This window comes from Pygocentrus nattereri, chromosome 12 (assembly GCF_015220715.1).
Source record: "Pygocentrus nattereri isolate fPygNat1 chromosome 12, fPygNat1.pri, whole genome shotgun sequence".
NCBI lineage: Eukaryota > Metazoa > Chordata > Actinopteri > Characiformes > Serrasalmidae > Pygocentrus > Pygocentrus nattereri.
The window spans coordinates 31,823,888-31,841,172 of record NC_051222.1 but is presented as its reverse complement, the minus strand read 5'-3'; the positions used below and the strand labels follow the sequence as shown (position 1 = coordinate 31,841,172).

General features: G+C 43.5%; 1 protein-coding gene across 2 annotated transcripts in view; it reads right to left on the bottom strand.

Moving 5' to 3' along the window:
• Positions 1-17,285, bottom strand: part of cc2d1a (coiled-coil and C2 domain containing 1A) — a 29,085-nt gene that overhangs the window by 8,767 nt on the left and 3,033 nt on the right. For both annotated transcript variants that reach the window (XM_017712806.2, XM_017712807.2), the window contains exons 3-22: positions 15,338-15,479; positions 14,745-14,851; positions 13,446-13,685; positions 12,655-12,967; positions 11,861-11,970; positions 10,041-10,113; positions 9,784-9,888; positions 9,394-9,521; positions 8,615-8,687; positions 7,900-8,021; positions 7,305-7,416; positions 5,515-5,687; positions 4,965-5,081; positions 4,737-4,795; positions 4,172-4,288; positions 3,406-3,479; positions 3,210-3,268; positions 1,977-2,028; positions 1,278-1,377; positions 775-865 (exon numbers count right to left, since the gene is read on the bottom strand). In XM_017712806.2, the coding sequence (XP_017568295.1) occupies positions 775-865; positions 1,278-1,377; positions 1,977-2,028; positions 3,210-3,268; positions 3,406-3,479; positions 4,172-4,288; positions 4,737-4,795; positions 4,965-5,081; positions 5,515-5,687; positions 7,305-7,416; positions 7,900-8,021; positions 8,615-8,687; positions 9,394-9,521; positions 9,784-9,888; positions 10,041-10,113; positions 11,861-11,970; positions 12,655-12,967; positions 13,446-13,685; positions 14,745-14,851; positions 15,338-15,479 (2,367 nt within the window). The remainder of the gene's footprint in view (positions 1-774; positions 866-1,277; positions 1,378-1,976; positions 2,029-3,209; positions 3,269-3,405; positions 3,480-4,171; positions 4,289-4,736; positions 4,796-4,964; positions 5,082-5,514; positions 5,688-7,304; positions 7,417-7,899; positions 8,022-8,614; positions 8,688-9,393; positions 9,522-9,783; positions 9,889-10,040; positions 10,114-11,860; positions 11,971-12,654; positions 12,968-13,445; positions 13,686-14,744; positions 14,852-15,337; positions 15,480-17,285) is intronic.

Sequence of the window (17,285 nt, the reverse complement as noted above, 5' to 3'; positions counted from 1 at the left end):
CACACACACACACACACACACACACACACACACACACACAGTATCACAACACAGATTGTACGTAAGTATGTATTCACACCAATCAGGCATAACATTATGATATGACATAACATTTTCCTTGTTTCTACGCTCATTTTATCAGCTCCTCTTACTGTATAGCTGCACTTTGTAGTTCTACAGTTACAGACTGCAGTCCATCTGTTTCTTTGCCACCTCACCTTTCTCTCAACATCTCAGTGTCATTGCTGGACTGAGAATAGTCCTCCAACCAAAAATATCCAGCCAACAGCGTCCTGTGACCACCTCACTCGTACCAGCACAAAACACACTAACACACCACCACCACGTCTGTGTTACTGCAGTGCTGAGAATGACCCACCACCCAAATAGTACCTGCTCTGTGAGGGTCCATGGGGGTCCTGACCACTGAAGATCAGGGTAAAAGGGGGTAACAGAGTATCAGAGAAACAGATGGACTACAGTCTGTAACTGTAGAACTACAAAGACCAGCTATACAGTAAGTGGAGCTGATAAGATGGACAGTGAGTGCAGAAACAAGGAGGTGGTCATGACGTTAAGCCTGACTGGTGTAAATCAATGTCAAATCATACCTGCTCTGTGGGGGTCCTGTGGGGGTCCCGACTATCGAAGAACATTGTAAGAGGGGGCCCAACAACAAACTTCGCTTCCAGTATTACAGTATAACTCCTCCTGTAGCGTAATGCCTTTGTGCACTACTGTATAAGTAAAAGTGTTTATTTGTGTGTAACTCACCTCTATAATCTCTCTGACCTCACACTGATTCTCCAGCGCTTCCAGTTTCAGCTGAGCATTTCCCACCACTTTATCCGTCTTAAACAGACCACTAAACACATGCAGACGCAATCATGTCACTTCACAAACTGCTACAAACAGCTGTACATCATATACAGTCATATGCAAAAATCTGAAGTTGTAGAATTACGTTGTGTTGATTGTTAATGAAAAGTGAAAGTAAGTTAACACACTCTTTAAACAGAACAGTTTAAAACACCTGAATAAAATAAAACTACTAATAAAATGTGCACAGGCCACATTTTAGGTTTCATTTTGTTTACAACATGTTAAATCCCGCAAATAAACAGAACAATAAAAATATCTGCATACTGTCACCGTCTCAGGATCAGATCTGTAGAAGCTAATATCACCATTACGATTAATAAAGGACAGTCGCAGCCCTTTGTTTCCACAGCAGGAACACCAGCAGATAATGATGGGTGTGAAAAGCGAGAGCTCACCCTTTATGTATGACCTCAAACTTGATTCCTTTGGTCTGCACCACTCTCTTAAAACCTCGATGAGTTCTGTTAATGTTCAGCTGAAACTGCTCCTTAAACTCTGAGAGAGAGAGCAAAGCGAGCGAGAGACAGAGAGAATACACATCATATAATATTTGATCACGGAGTTATGGACAATCTTCCTACATTCATTTTTCACATATCGCAAACATTTAACAACACTGATCAAATGACATCCGCCACACACGGAAATATGGAATTTATCTGCAAACTTTAGCGCACAATATAGATTTATTTGCCAAGTTTGAGGTCACAGCACACAGTTGTGTGCAGAAATTTGGGCACCCCGGTCAAATATTCTGTTTTAACACATCCGCACATTTTAATACACAATTACTGTTATAAAAAAAACACACACACACACACACACACACACACACACACACACACACACACACTACAGAACGTATGTATATAAAATAATATCACTTTTGATCAAGTAACATTTTATGCATTATTTTTGTTTTACAGTACATAGTTTGTTTGTTTTTTTAAACAGTAATTAAACAGTAATTATTAGTGTATTAAAATGTGCGGATGTGTTAAAACAGAATATTTGACCGCGGTGCCCAAATTTCTGCACACAACTGTGTGCTGTGACCTCAAACTGTGAGTGTTCTCCTTCGTGAGCTGATGTACCTGGGCAGTTGGTGTTTTTCACAGTGCTGGTTTTGTCTCTCTGAGCTTCTTCCTGAATAATAATAATAGTAATAAATAAAAAACCAGGTAAACAAACAAGGGATGAGAGTGTGTTCGCATGTGTGTGAGTGAGAATGTGAATGTGTGCGTCTGAGATATGATGCACTGGCATATTGGCCTCGAAAAAAACTTCCATACATGCAGCCATGTAAAGGTTGGCATTAGCGCCCTGCAGGGAGGCAGTGCTATATGCCATCCTGTATACAGTACCGTGGACAATCCACCCTTCATTTATTTCATTTCCAGTCAAAACAGCCATTAAGTATAAGTTATTCATGTTTCAGTAGGAAAAAAACAGAAATGTATTTAAGAGAAAACTAAACCGAAGCCTCAACAACTAAATGTAACACTGATTTTTCAGTATTTAGTCTGTTCATTTGTTCCTTTTATTACAGCTTCCATTCTTTTCAGGAGACGCACTTTCAGTTTCTCAGAAATCTGCAGGGATGTTTTTCACACCTCCAACGTTCAGTCCTAGAAGCTGGTTTAACATTTTCTGCTTCTCACCATCCAAATAATCCCAAACACATTCAGTGATGCTGAGGTCTGGACTCTGGGGTGGTCAGTCCATTGATCAGCTTCTCTGTTTGATGCGTCTCCTTTTCTCAGCAAGAGCTTCTTAACAGCTCCACATCCTTTCAGACTCATAGTGCTGAGTGTCTCTCAGTGGAAGGATGGACAGAAGCTCCTGTGGATGTTTTCAGATCTGAATCCAGAGTGGAGCTTGATCTTCTCCTCTCTCTCAGAGAGGAAAGTGCTGTTTATCTGATGGGGGCAGTGTTGGTGTCCACCAGCTTTGCATATTTTCATCTGTAGCCTCACTCACCAGACACTGCAGCTGGTTAACAGACATCATGTGTATAAAAATCTATTTAGGCCGAGATTTACGTTGTTAAATCACTAAATACTGAAAGACTTGGTGTTATATTTAGTTGTTAAGGGTTGTGTGTCATTTTCTGTTAAATATGTTTTCTGGTGCTGAAAACTGAATAACCAAGTAAAAATATTAATTTGAATAATAATAAAAAAAAAAAAAACAATTGTCTCCTGTTTTCTTCTGTTAAATGTCTGATGTTCATTTTTTGCAGTAAAACATGTGTCTGCTGGGGATTTCTGTTTTCACCATCATGTCAAATCAGATCATTTGTGTGTATGTGTGCGTGTGGCTGTTACCGCACTGGGGAAGGGAAACTCAAAGCGGACGCTGGCATCTAAATCATTAGCTGAGACTCCTGCAGAACACAGACAGAAAAACAAAAACCCACACGTATTCAAATGTGCACTGTTTTCTCTCACTATACACACACACACACACACACACACACACACACACACACACACACACACACACACACACACACACACACACCTGGAGGCGTTGGCAGATTGATTCCTTTGACGACTGTCAGCACCATGTCGTTAGCAGTCAGGTTGGGGAAGATCCTGGAGAAAGAGAGAGAGATTGACTAATATAAACAATATAATACAAAGTACTGTGCAAGAGGCAGAGATAATTATTAAATTATTTAATTACCAGTCAAATCCTATTAAGAACAGGCTATTCATCTTTCAGGAGATGTTTCTGAGGTGATTAGATATAAGCTAATCTATCTGTGTAAGGTAGGAGAAAGTCGAAGCAAAATTAGCAGGAAAAAAAAAAAAGTTTTCAGAGTTTCCAAAACTGGAGATCAAAAACTGATTAAAAGCTCCAGAGAAAATGAGACTCCTAACAACCACCTGGAAGAGCTGGCTGACACCAACCCTGCCCCATCAGGTTAACAGCACTTAAAGCTTTCCTCTCTGAGAGAGAGGAGAAGATCAAGCTCCACTCTGGATTCAGATCTGAAAACATCCACAGGAGCTTCTGTCCATCCTTCCACTGAGAGACACTCAGCACTATGAGTCTGAAAGGATGTGGAGCTGTTATGAAGCTCTTACTGAGAAAAGGAAATGGACAAATCAAAGAAGCTCCTGGTGTGTTTGGGACTGCTTGGTCTGTGAATGTAAGATGTAAAACCAACTTTGGCGGCGTGGAAAAACATCTCTTCAAATTTCATAGAGAAACTGAAAGTAAGTCTCCTGAAAAAAGCGGAAGCTGAACGACATGCAGGACACAATGTGTAGTGTGGCATTACTTGACTGTGCTGAAGGTGCGCTCCTCTGTGTGGTAGCTCGGTACAGGAAGGCCTTTAGCGTGGGCTTTCTTCAGCGTCTCAATATTCCTCATACACTCTTCTGCCAGCTTCTCAAACCTACACACACACACACACACACACACACACACACACACACACGTCAACCAAAACAACTAATCATTAAAAAAATCGAATTCCTTAGGTTTGTACTGCAGCTGCAAGGCTAATGTAGCTAACACTTAATGCAAACATGTACCCCATCAGTTAGCACTGTGCTAAATAAAATCTGCTGAGCAATATAACTTGATATTAAACGACAACTGAACTCCAAAGTGACAGATTTTGTAATCTGCTTTGTGAAAAGACTCAAACACTGTATTTGTGTCTATAAATCATTCTGATCACTGACGAAGTATCAAATACAACCACCTATGGGGCACAACCTGTGATGTGCATCGCCTCCAACCTATTCTTAAAACACAAACAGCAGGGGGCGCTCTGACCGCTTCCCCTCCCAATTATTAATGTGACATTTCAAGTACAAATAAACAACATCGTAGCCCACCTTGCAGTCTCAGCCACGTTTCCCATATGAGTGAACTGCTGAGAGAAGCTCAGACATTTCTGTACAAAAGAGTGAAGAACCCAATTAGCAACCACAGCAGATTAGATTAGATTATACTGAACATCGACAGTGTCTTGATCAGTCTTACATTCACAAAAGCTACTGAATGGATACATTATTTACGCACAAAATAAGTGTAATGTGTTTTCTAAGTGTGTCATAAACAACCTCGTGCTGCTGTTTGAGGAGATCCATGAGCTGAGTGTACTGCTGGATTGAGCGAGGAGAAAGAGGAGAGGAGCGAGAGAGCACGTAGTCCTCCTCACTGACCGGGGCAGCGGGCACCTAGAGAGAGAGAGAGAGAGAGAGAGAGAGAGAGAGAGAGAGAGAGGGCAGGATGAATAAGAAAGATAGAAATATCACAAAATCATGAAAACAGAAAGACGCTCCGAGATGAAAATTACGATGGCGTCAGATTTAAATTGGGTGATGTAATCTAAACGGCTAATTCTGATAAGGCCTCTATATTGTCCTACTAAACAATGAATGACGATAGCTAGCACAGCTAGCCACCCCCCCTTTACTTCTAATAAGCTGTTGGTAACAGAGTTAACGTCAGTGCTAGCTCCGTCTAGCCACACAGAGCTCTGGCCACTTCCTGTTTCACGAACAGTACGAACACGCCCGTGTTATGTCACTGGACGACCACCATTCCAGAGAACAGGGGTTGCTAGTGTTGCTATTTAACAACACGCTGCTCACATCCAGAGCCACACACCTTGCTGATGTCCACAGGCAGGCCTGCTTTTGCGGCAGTGATCATCTGGTCCAGGCCCTTTGCGTTGCGGAGATGCTGAGCAGCTCCCTGAACGTCCTTCATCTGTTTGGAGCGCAGAGCCGCCTTTACAAACTGCTGCCGCCGGTTCTGCAGGAAGTCCAGCTGCTGCTGGGCTACACACACACACACACACACACACACACACACACACACACACACACACACACACACACAAATAAAATAAGATAAAACGACATGAAAACAGCTGCAAATGAATATGGTAGGATTACATGTACTAAGGTCAGTGTGTTTTCTGAGAGTGTACATGCGGTAACACCGATATTACAACACAAGATCAATCATCGTGAACAGCTGCATGCAAAACTCTGGGCAAACTAAATATTTTGTTGAATGCTAAAGTGAAAAAACAGCCTCTCCAGCAAAAACACCCATTTTCACCGCGAATGTTAAAGCACCGTCGCCCTCATGCTTGATTTAGTTTTAGATTTCGTTTCCGGTGGATTTTGATGTATGTTTGGATTATTGCTCTGCTGAAGAAGCCAAAGCCAAATTTTTCAACTTCAGTTTCTTGACTCACATCTGTTTCCAGAATTCGATATTTAGTCTCATCTACTCTTCCAGCGATCTGGCTGCCACTCAACCGCATAACAGAGCGTCCACGCTTAAGAGTTTGTGTTCTTTTGAGCAAATACTGCTTCCTTTTTTTCTCTAAACATACCTCCTGGTGACTGTCACCAAAAAGCTCCACTTTACTACGTCTGATGACTCGGCCAGGCGGATCATATCTGTGCAACACTGCACTGTAGCACCGTAGCACCACCACTGCTGTGTCAGTTAAAGCTTCCTACAGGCCCTTTGTTGTCATATGAGCAGCTCCATCTGACAGTTTTCTTGGTCTTCCAGATTTTGTCAGTTCCCCTTAACTGCCATTCCTTAATGATATTTCAGACAGCGGACACAAGACGGAAGCACTTTCATATCTTTTTATAGCCTTCCCTGCTTGATTAATCAGCTTCACCTTCAGATCCCCAACCAGCTGCTTAGAGATGCCCAGGGCTGCTGACTGTCAGCAGATTTGAAGAGTCACAGAATTTAATACACTCTGGACGAAAACCCCCAATGACAATTCTTAACCTGCCTAACCAGCTGCAGTAAGTCAATAAAGGGCGAGCAAGTGAATTACATTTTTAACTTCTGCACGTCAAAATTACCATTATATCTTTTTATTTTTAAGCTAATAAGCAAATATAAAGCTATACATTAACATTTGTGGGGGAAACGCTACTTTTTAAAAATAGTTTGCCGCAGCGATTGTATTAATGTATTTCTGTAAAACAAATATATATATATATTTAAATGTTGGTGTTCATAGAAAAAAGCTGTTCCGTGTCTCACAGCATTGCGCAACCGAGGTTGGCATGAAGCCACGGACTGTCACCACAGTGCCAACATTAGGGGCGACAACGGGTGGTCACCAGAGGAGGGCTACGGCCGTGTCCATAGTTTATTTAAGGAATAAAACGGGAGGAGGATGCTCTGCGCTCTTTTAAATGTTGTTGTTTTATAAACACTGGATCCATGGCTACTTCAACAATGAGATGTCCACAGGACACCACCCAGTTTGTTTTACTGCTGCGGTAAATGGCAAAAACAAGGAAAGCTGAGCTGCTGATGGACTGCTCTGATGCTGCTTAACTGAAACCAACGGATTGTCCAGTCTTCCACCAGCCATCTACCATCACAGATCTCTCACACCTCTGCACACACACCTTTGGGTCCCAGTTTAGGAGCGCCAGTTGAGGCTGTAGGGGTCACTGCAGGTGAGGAAGACTGTGGGGGGGCTGGAGCTCGAGCTTTCTGAACAGCTGGATGGGCAGCCGACTAGAATGGAAACATAAATATCACAAAATAGAATAAGAATCACATAAATACGCACCCAAAGCCAAATACGAGCTCGCTCTGATCCGAAAGAGTCGATGGGCCACGTTTAGCGTCCTTCTTTACATCTGCACTAAGGCTAAGGTAGCTAACAAGTAATGTGCTGATAATCCACCAAATAATCATCAAACATTTGTCTCAAACCGCGTGGTGTTGTTCCGTCATCTCCAGCAGTCTTGCTTATGAGATGTCCGAGGCTGGGCGGCATGCTGTTATCTACACACGCAGCTAAAAACAGTAGCAGCTGCGCTGAAGCTTGAATCTGTCTGATCAGACACGTCCGGGGAAAATCAAATAAACAGATGTTTTGCTAAACTATCACTTAAAAGCCGTTAAGAGAAATCAATCACGGTCTCAGAAGAAAACTGTCGGCTTTGTGGACGTTTTGTTGTAATGACCAAAGCCATTTTTTGATCGGTCTGTTACCTTCGCCACTCCCTCATCTTCGTCCTCATCCTCTGCATCCTGTTTGGCCAGTTTGGCAGCTGTTTCCAGGACGCCCATGAAGTTTTGTTCGCCGCTTTCGGAGCCTTGCAGAGGAGGACAGCCTGATAGATAGATAAATAAATAAATAAATAAATAAATAAAAACCCCAAACAAACAAACAAACCAATCAAAAAAAAAAAAAAAAAAAGAACAGCCATCATCACACATCGTGCAGAGCTCTGAAGCAGTCTTGGGACGCTCCCTGAACACAATGTGTGTCTTATTTATTTGTTTCTTTCTAAGCTGAAGTTACTTGTTTGTATCCACCACAAAAGGCAGCACCAGGCTTACTAAAAAAAACACAGTGAACTTCCAGCCTAAGTTGGACTGATTGATAAATCGTACTACACCTTAAATCACAAACCACAGCTTCAACAAAAAATGAGCAAATTCAATAATTCTATAAAAAACTACTGAATATAGAAACACTACATTTGCACAATTACAGCTGCACAGTTAACTGTATTTGTTTGGTATCGTAATTTGAGATCTCAGGATAAACCCATCATTATTCTTATTAATAGCAGTGATGATGATGGAACATGTACAGCACCAAAGTGTTGTAATATTATCATCGAGATGTCCGCCAGCTTTACCAAGCATCACATTTTATGTGCATGTTGTGCAGCCATAACACACACAGGTGAGGCGTTACCTGGTGGAACAGGGAGCTCTGCCAGACTGACAGGGCGTCCGGCCTTGTGAGCCCTGATGGCATCTTGGTATTGCTGGATTCACACACACACACACACACACACACACACACACACACACACACGCACACGCACACGCGCACACACGCACACACACACAGCAGACAGAAAAATACCACATCATACACAGAATATACAAACACATTACATACAGTCTATAACGGTGGTTCTTTAAAAAGAATCTGACTTAAATATTCACAAATGTTTGTCTTTTCTCATCATTAAGGGTTTTTATTGAAGAGGAATGCTTGTTCTGCTCATGTCTGGTGCTGCTAGATGCTTACAGGGAGGGAAAGTGTTAAATAGCACCATCTGCTGGTTGCCTTCAAAACATCTTCTCATTTTAATTCATTGAGAAATTTCTGATTGCAGGTCAAAAATCCTGTCACTTTTAAGAAACTGCCATTTAGCTATAAATCCAACAGCAGTGAGTCAGTGCTAACATCGCTTTGTATGATGGTGACGTCATCAAAGTGTCAGATTTTGTAGTCCATTTGGGAGAAAAGATAGTAAAAGCTGTATTTCTGTCTTTTACTCTCAGCTGACGTTAAGGCAAGTTAATGACTTACTGACACAGGGTTAAATGTAACTGAATACAGGGGCAACCTGGCACATTATGCTGTATGACGCGTAACCTGCATCTTCTCCAATTCATTCAGACAGACAGAGGCTGTGACCGCTTAGCTCCCTTATTACTGCTTTACATGATGGTGTGAGTTACCTTGACGATGCGCTGGTGCATGCGTGCTTTGCGGTCATCTCCTTTGCTCTTGGCTGTCTCGGATGCATTCTTGTATATGTCCATGCGCTGCTGCAGGGCCTCGCCAAGGTTACGGGGAGCAGGAAGAGCTAGAACACGCGCAGTAAAGATATATCACTACTAGACTTCTACTCAGTCATAATTTAAACAAACAGCCTAATACACGGTATACAGCACTGTGCAAAAGGCACCCGAGCACACTGTGTGAAAGCATTTCTCTCAGGAATAAGTGAGTTTTTGCCAGACAAATGCTGCAGAACCTCAGAACATGATACATAAACACGTTAACACCCTTAAAATCACTGCTTATTGTACTGATGTTATCTGTATTTATTCTAAAACAGCCCTCACGGGTATTAGCAGCTGGAGAATCAGAGGGTGGAGGAGCAGCGGCTTGTTTAGTGGATGACACCAGAAGAGGTGGAGGAGGAGGACATCTCTGAACTACGACATCTCCTGAGAGAGAAAGAGAAACGGAGCATAAAAGAGACTTCCGTCACTGTCGTATCAAAACCATGGAAGAAAAACCCGTTTACAACATATAATATACAAAGCCATCACGTACAGTAGCCCCAGTTTCTGAGTGACATGTAATGTTAATAACTGACCAGGAGGGGGAGGCAATGAGGCGGCGTCTATCGGCTCTCCTCTGTCAACTGCTTCCACCAGAGAGTCCAGTCTCTGTCAAAGAGGGACACAGTGTGTTTAAGAGAGAGAGAGAGAGAGAGAGAGAGAGAGAGAGAGAGAGAGAGAGAGAGAGAGAGAGAGAGAGAGAGAGAGAGAGAGAGACCGAGAGAGACCGAGAGAGACCGAGAGAGACCGAGAGAGAGAGAGAGAGAGAGAGAGAGACCGAGAGAGAGAGAGAGAGAGAGAGAGAGAGAGAGAGAGAGAGAGAGAGAGAGAGAGAGAGAGAGACCGAGAGAGAGAGAGAGAAAGAGAGAGAGAGACAGAGAGAGAGAGACAGAGGAGAGAGGAGAGAGGAGAGAGGAGAGAGGAGAGAGGAGAGAGAGAGAGAGAGAGAGAGAGAGAGAGAGAGAAAGAGAAAGAGAAAGAGAAAGAGAAAGAGAAAGAGAAAGAGAAAGAGAGAGAAAGAGAAAGAGAAAGAGAAAGAGAGAGAGAGAGAGAGAGAGAGAGAGAGAGAGAGAGAGAGAGAGAGAGATCGAGAGCGAGTTTTTGAGCAGAAAACTGGTCACAGTACACAGTAGAAGTGGGTAATACAGCATCATTTACCACTGTCACGACAAATTCCATCACATTATGTCACAAAAACCTTCTCTGAGCGTTCATTACAGAGACAGCACTATTAGCCATGAGCAGAACATTCCTCTTAATTATAGCTTTTTTTTTTACTGTGGATCTTCTGGCGATTTATTTATTTATTTATTATCAGTTTCAACGTATTAAATTCAGAAGAACTAAATATCAAGGCTGAAGTCATTAAAAATGTCCTGGAGTACTGTGATGACACACTGTCCACCCCAAGACACAGTACTCTCATTAAGCTGCTGGAACTAACAAGCTTGACTAGCTACTCGTACAGCGATAAAGATTTTGTGTTTTAGGCTGTATCCCATTTCACCCCTCGGCCCTACCACTCAGCCCTAACCCTTCCATTTTGTGCGTTCACTCCCAGGAGCAGGGTGTCCTGATTTCTGTTGAGATGGAGGGGTGCGGTGAAGTGTTAGGACTACATGGTCCTCCAAACGGAGGGTTTGGAGAGTCACACTCCCAACGAAGTGATATGAGGAAAACACAGAAAAACTGGCTTGGCTGATTGGCTGAACAAGAGACCAAAGAAACCCACAAGTGAGAAATTTCTCAGTGAAAAACGACGATAACCATCGTACTTTCTTAGTTTAATGTCATTTCAGTGTGTTATGGCCCTTTTCTTCATAACAAGCATTAAAAAAATCGCTAATAGTATGCTAATGTCTCAGTAGCTAGTTAGCTAAATTCCCCGTTCCACCTTAAATAGTCCAGTACTTCTAACGCCTGAAGCTCCAGAATGTAACTACAGCTCCATTTAAGGTGGAATGGGAAAATTCAAATGACAATCTGGTGAATATCTGACTTCAGCTTCATATCACTGAAGAATTAGTGGTGGGTGATGATAAATAATTGCCCCCCCTCTTTGAAGGTTTATGATCCCTAAATGTAACCAAAGCCCAGCAGTGAGGAGCTGAACTTTACCCCCCTCTGCTGTCACTGCAGACGGGCAGGGTCGCCTACAGAGCAGCGCTAGTGGCAGTTAATGAAGTGATGCTCTGTTTATTTGAGGGTCTCATTTCATAGAGAAGATTTCAACCACCACTGTAACTCAGTTCCAAGAGGCAATGAGACACTCGCAAACAAGGGGCAGGGGTAAAAATAAGAAATGGGATTGGGCCTTGATGGTTGATGGATTGGGCTTTGAAGTGTTGCTGGTTACCTTGGCGATGAGGTAGTGTTGTTTGGCCAGTTCTGTGTCTCCACTCTGTTTGGCCTGAATAGCGGCCAGTTTATACTCTCTCTGTCTGCTCAGTACACTCGCCTTCAGCTCTGAAACACAGTAGAAATTCACTATTTAGGACCACTTAAACTACACTTTCAAAAGGCCCAAATCTAACCAGTCATGGAGAAACAGCACAATACATAACGTAAATGGGTGGATTTACAATAAAATTAAAAAAATTTAAAAATCAAAAAAAGCTACAGAGAAAAATGGATTTCAAACAACTATGCAAGACCCGGTAGCCCGATAGGTTTGTACCTTGAATGCTGGACGTTTACGGTGACGTAGCTTTCAGGTACGCACCAGCTTTCAGGTACGCACCAGCTACGTCGGCGACGTAGCTGGTGCGTACCTGAAAGCTGGACGCTTACGGCGACGTAGCTGGTGCGTACCTGAAAGCTGGACGCTTACGGCGACGTAGCTGGGGCGTACCTGAAAGCTGGACGCCTACGGCGACGTAGCTGGTGCGTACCTGAAAGCTGGACGCCTACGGCGACGTAGCTGGTGCGTACCTGAAAGCTGGACGCTTACGGCGACGTAGCTGGTGCGTACCTGAAAGCTGGACGCTTACGGCGACGTAGCTGGTGCGTACCTGAAAGCTGGTGCGTACCTGAAAGCTGGACGCTTACGGTGACGTAGCTGGTGCGTACCTGAAAGCTGGACGTTTACGGTGACGTAGCTGGTGCGTACCTGAAAGCTGGTTGGTTAATCACTATGTATCGAGTATGTACCTGAATACTGGGCGTTTGGTTGGCTGGGGGTTAAAGGTGATATAGCTGGCGTATCTGGAGTTCTAGCCATTGGTTTCTGATTGGGCGGCTGTAGGAGCTGAGGTTTGGGCGGGGCTACTGGTCTTGATTCCTGCTGTGGCTTCTGATTGGTTGGCAGCGGTGGTGTGTATTCTGGTGCTGGCTGTTCTTGCTCTCTAACTGGTTCTGTCTGTGACCCAGGTGTGGGCTTGCCACCAATGGCAACAGGGGGTGGGATTTCCTCCTCATTGATGGGCTTTCCCTTTTTCACAGAAGTCAGCATCGACTGCAGTGTCTAAAGTGACGAAACAACACACATTAATAGGTTAACAAATTCCTTGTTAAACTTGTAAACATCATTAAAGTGCTGACACGGTCAATCGTAAGCACTGGATTACTAAAGGGCAACACAGACTGTGCATCATTATGACGTAGACAAAGTGATTCAGACGGGCTTGATATGAAATGCTCCACTCTAAAGTAACCAAGAATAATTTAAAGTGGTGGCGATAGGAACCAGACGTCTGAAGAGTTGAACGTCTCACAGAAAGTTATTACACGAAATGGTTATGAACACGCTGCTTGATGTCTGAGGCATTGTTTCACTAGTGTTGAGAAGGTTTTGGTCTTTTTAAAACCTATTCATGGTGGAGAGGCACATGCAGAGTGTTGTAAGACGATAATTTGATTGTACACTTGAAGTTACATAACTTCTCTATACTGCAGAGACACTGTAAGACACTTCGTACTGGATACCAAGCCTATTGGTCTACCTTGAGTCCTCGATCATATCTACGAACTTTGCTGGTCTCCCCTGCCGCTTTGGCATTATTAATGGCTGTCTGGTACATTTCAAAGCGCTCCTGCAGGCGGGACTCCAACCCAGCCGGACCACTTGGGGTAGTGGGGGTGGATTTGGGTGGTACATTAGAGCGTTGAGCAGAGGTGGGAGGAGGCACTGGTTTAGTGATGACTTCCCCTTCATCATCCTCCAATACTTCATTCAGCTCGGCCTAACACAAAACACAGAATGGTCAGTTGAGTTAAATAACAGCATTTAAACTGTTTTAACAGACATTTCCTAGTTCAGTGTTTCCCAGCTCCCAGAACTCTTCTTCTTATTCAGATTAGAAATGATCTAGTAACTGGCTGCTGTGCTGGTCCTGTGTTGTGCTGTGAAACTTCAACAAGGTGACAATACACAATAAACATTATTGTGATATTGGCCTTTGCAATACTGATATCACAGAAGGCTACAATATGCAAATGAGCCCCCTAATCAGTCACAGTGTACTGTGAGTTTCCTGACCAATCATAGATCCAGGACTCGGCTGCAACAAGTTAGACTTGTTAGTTTGTCCTTTTACTAAATTTGGTTGCACCTCAAAACCGCAAGTCATGTAACTAATGCAAACGTCACTGTAACACGATGAACCAGAACCGCTCAATTCAGAACCGCTCAGTAAACCTGCTGCCATGGAAACGTGACGGCCGTTAGCTCTGACTTCTCCACGGAAAAAATATCCAGCATAGAAGAAAACGACGTGTACAAGACAGCCGCTGTCTGGTATTCTTTAATATTTTCCTGAGAAAACCAAATATGCAGCTTTCCCAACTCCGGTTTCTCGCTGAACGACACAACAGCAGCCCCAGTTTAGCCGTTTCTGCAGCTGCTGAGTCTCTGAGCTGGAGCTGTGGGTGTTTAGCTTCATGTTCTGAGTCTAAACCAGGACAATGACCAGAGCTGTAAGTAAAGTCAAGCGTACAGCGTTTAGAATTTTAGCTTAGTCAATCAATAAAGTCATGTTTCTGGTCTTTTTTGTGCTTTCTACATGGTACATGATGGTTTCCCTGAAACTTACACCTGCTCAGGGGGAGGTGTAAATATTTAGTAGCTACTAAGCTCAAAGTTAAAACCAGTTTGTGGTGCAACCCGTTCTGATTTAGTAATGCATTCACCTGGACATCACAACTAGAACACATTTGAACTTACACAACCGGCCACAGATGAGTTTCTGTGGAGGTTTGTGATGAATCAACTGTTTTCATGTAATCCAACAAAAATACATTACCAGCAGATCAGAGTCATTCTCCAGGTCGCCGTCTTCATCTCCGTCCTCATCCAGGTCCTTCATACACAGAGCAGCCATGCGCTCTATGTCGTCCATGGGCACCGGAGCTTCCGAAAGAACGAGAAGGAGTGCCCATGATTTTTCCCCCCAACATACCAACATATCAAAACCAGTCAGAATTCACTTTTGCAAGATCATTTTCCAAACGTCCAATCCCTTAGAATTAAGCAGGCTGCTTTCTGTTACTGTGCCTTTAAGACTTATATGTAAATGAGCTTTCTTCAGATTAACTGCCCTGTATTGTGCCTCATTTGAAAAGGAGTCTGGGCTGAAACACTCCTTATAACTTCAGCGTGAGTGGGCAAGCCTAAACTGCTGTAGGCTGAATAGGTGGGTGTATGTAAATGTGCTGGCTTTCGTGACATTACAGTCCCAGACAGGCCATTTTTCCCCATATATGGCCTGTAAGTAAAGCTGTTTACTTAAAAATGTGGGGAAATCAGGCTTTAAACACTGAATAAAGGTGAGGAAGACAGAGAGTGCTCAGCATTTGCATAATGTTAATGTCTTATAATAAAGCACACAACTCTTACCTTTGCCACCTCCTTTCTTTCCAGGAGGACCCCCTCCGCCTCCCCCGCCTATCAAAGCTAGAAGCTCTGCCTCTAACTCCTCCTCATTTCCCCCAGAGTCATCCAGCCCACCATCTGGGGACAGGTCGAGGAGCAATCCCATCTGAGAGAGAGAGTGAGAAAGAGCGTGAGAGAGTGAGGTGTAAAGCGCACTGTAGAGTCATCGGAGAACCTATTTGTTAGTCACCTGCTCAGGTGGTTAGAATGTTCCATCCAACGAACAACCGTCCAAACTAAAACTTAATGTTGGGTGGTGTTCCCGTTTGTTAGGACATTTATTTACAGAAAACAAACTCTTTTCACCGGAGATGATGAAGATAACAAACTTGAATAGCAGAACTATAATTCAGTCAACCCTTTGTTTGTTCCAGCAATTGCGGTTAGAACCGCCATCTGAGCTCCCCCATTCTGTGAGTATCATGTGACTATAAGCACTCGACTTGCCACCTGACCCATCACCCAGTGCAGCTCGCCCCCTAGTGTTCCCAAAACGGTACTGAAATATTTACAAAGGACAAAAATGTACCAAAGCCAGTTTTGGCTCCGACACACACTGTTGAGAATGTCACCCTTTAAAGGTGGTTGGTTAGTGTAGTGGGTAACACCTCTGCCTTCTACACTGTAGACTGGGGTTCAATCCCCACCTGGGTAACACCCTACACTACACCAATAGGAGTCCTTGGGCAAGACTCCCAACACCGCCTTCGCCTACCTGTGTGAAATGATCAAACTGTAAGTCACTCCGGAGAAGAGCGTCTGCCAAATGCCGTAAACGTAATGCAAATGTAAAGCTGGTACACGTCACCCACGACGATCCAGGCTGGCAGAATGAACAACACGGACACACACTGGTCTCTTTCAGAAAGAACCTGAGGTATAACTGCATTATGTCCAAGTGAATCGGCCAGCAGTGAGAGACCAGAAGACCGCAAGGAGGACACGGCACGGCTGGGGTGTGAGATATGATGACGTTCCATCATTATCTCAATTAATTACGCCAAATCGTCATTGCTTCTAGAACACTGCTACAATCTAGAATACCACATTTTAGAACACAGCCATAGCTTCATTCTAGCTCAGGGGTCTAAATGTTAAGAACAGCCAGTTTGTCCTTTTAACAAAAGTAAAACCACCTTGGGAGCCACATTTTACGTCCATTTAAACTGGATTTAGTGCAGCGCAGTGAGCCAAACACTGAATAACAATCACCGTATTCACTGTTTTTGGCCGTATTTTTAACATGTAGCACTGCTGGTTCTTCTGGCTCTGTTCCAGCTAATTAGATGCCTGAAAAAATAAATACTGCGACATCATCATCATTATCCAGTTTCATAAAAAATCCTGAAGTGTTGCAATATTATATTTTTTGCCATATTGCCCACCTTTATTATAAACAAGCATTAGATTCAGACATGACTGCATCTTCTACAGAGGCACCATCGAGAGCATCCTGACCAGCCGCATCACCGTGCGGTATGGTACCTGCACCGTGTCCTGCTGCAAGACACTCCAGTGCAGTCCCTCTCCTCCGTCCAAGAGATATACAGCTCCCGTCTATCCCCGGAAAGCCCTCTGCATGGCAGGTGATCACACTCACCCACTACACAGCTTCTTCAGCCTGCTGCCATCAGGGAGGAGACTGCGGAGTCTCCGGGCCAGGACCAGCAGACTGGGGGGCAGCTTCATCCACCAGGCTGTCAAGATGCTCAACTCTCTCTCTACTTTGCCCTCCCACCCCCTTAATCTGTATGTGCCTTATGTCACTTTAGTGTTCATTTCAGGACCTTTTAAACTTATATTATTGTTTATTATTCTATTTTTATACAATTATGGCTCATTTTTACGATTAGTGTTTTTTAGTGTCTATTTAAATTCACACTTTTCCTATTTACCATCTATTTAATGTTAC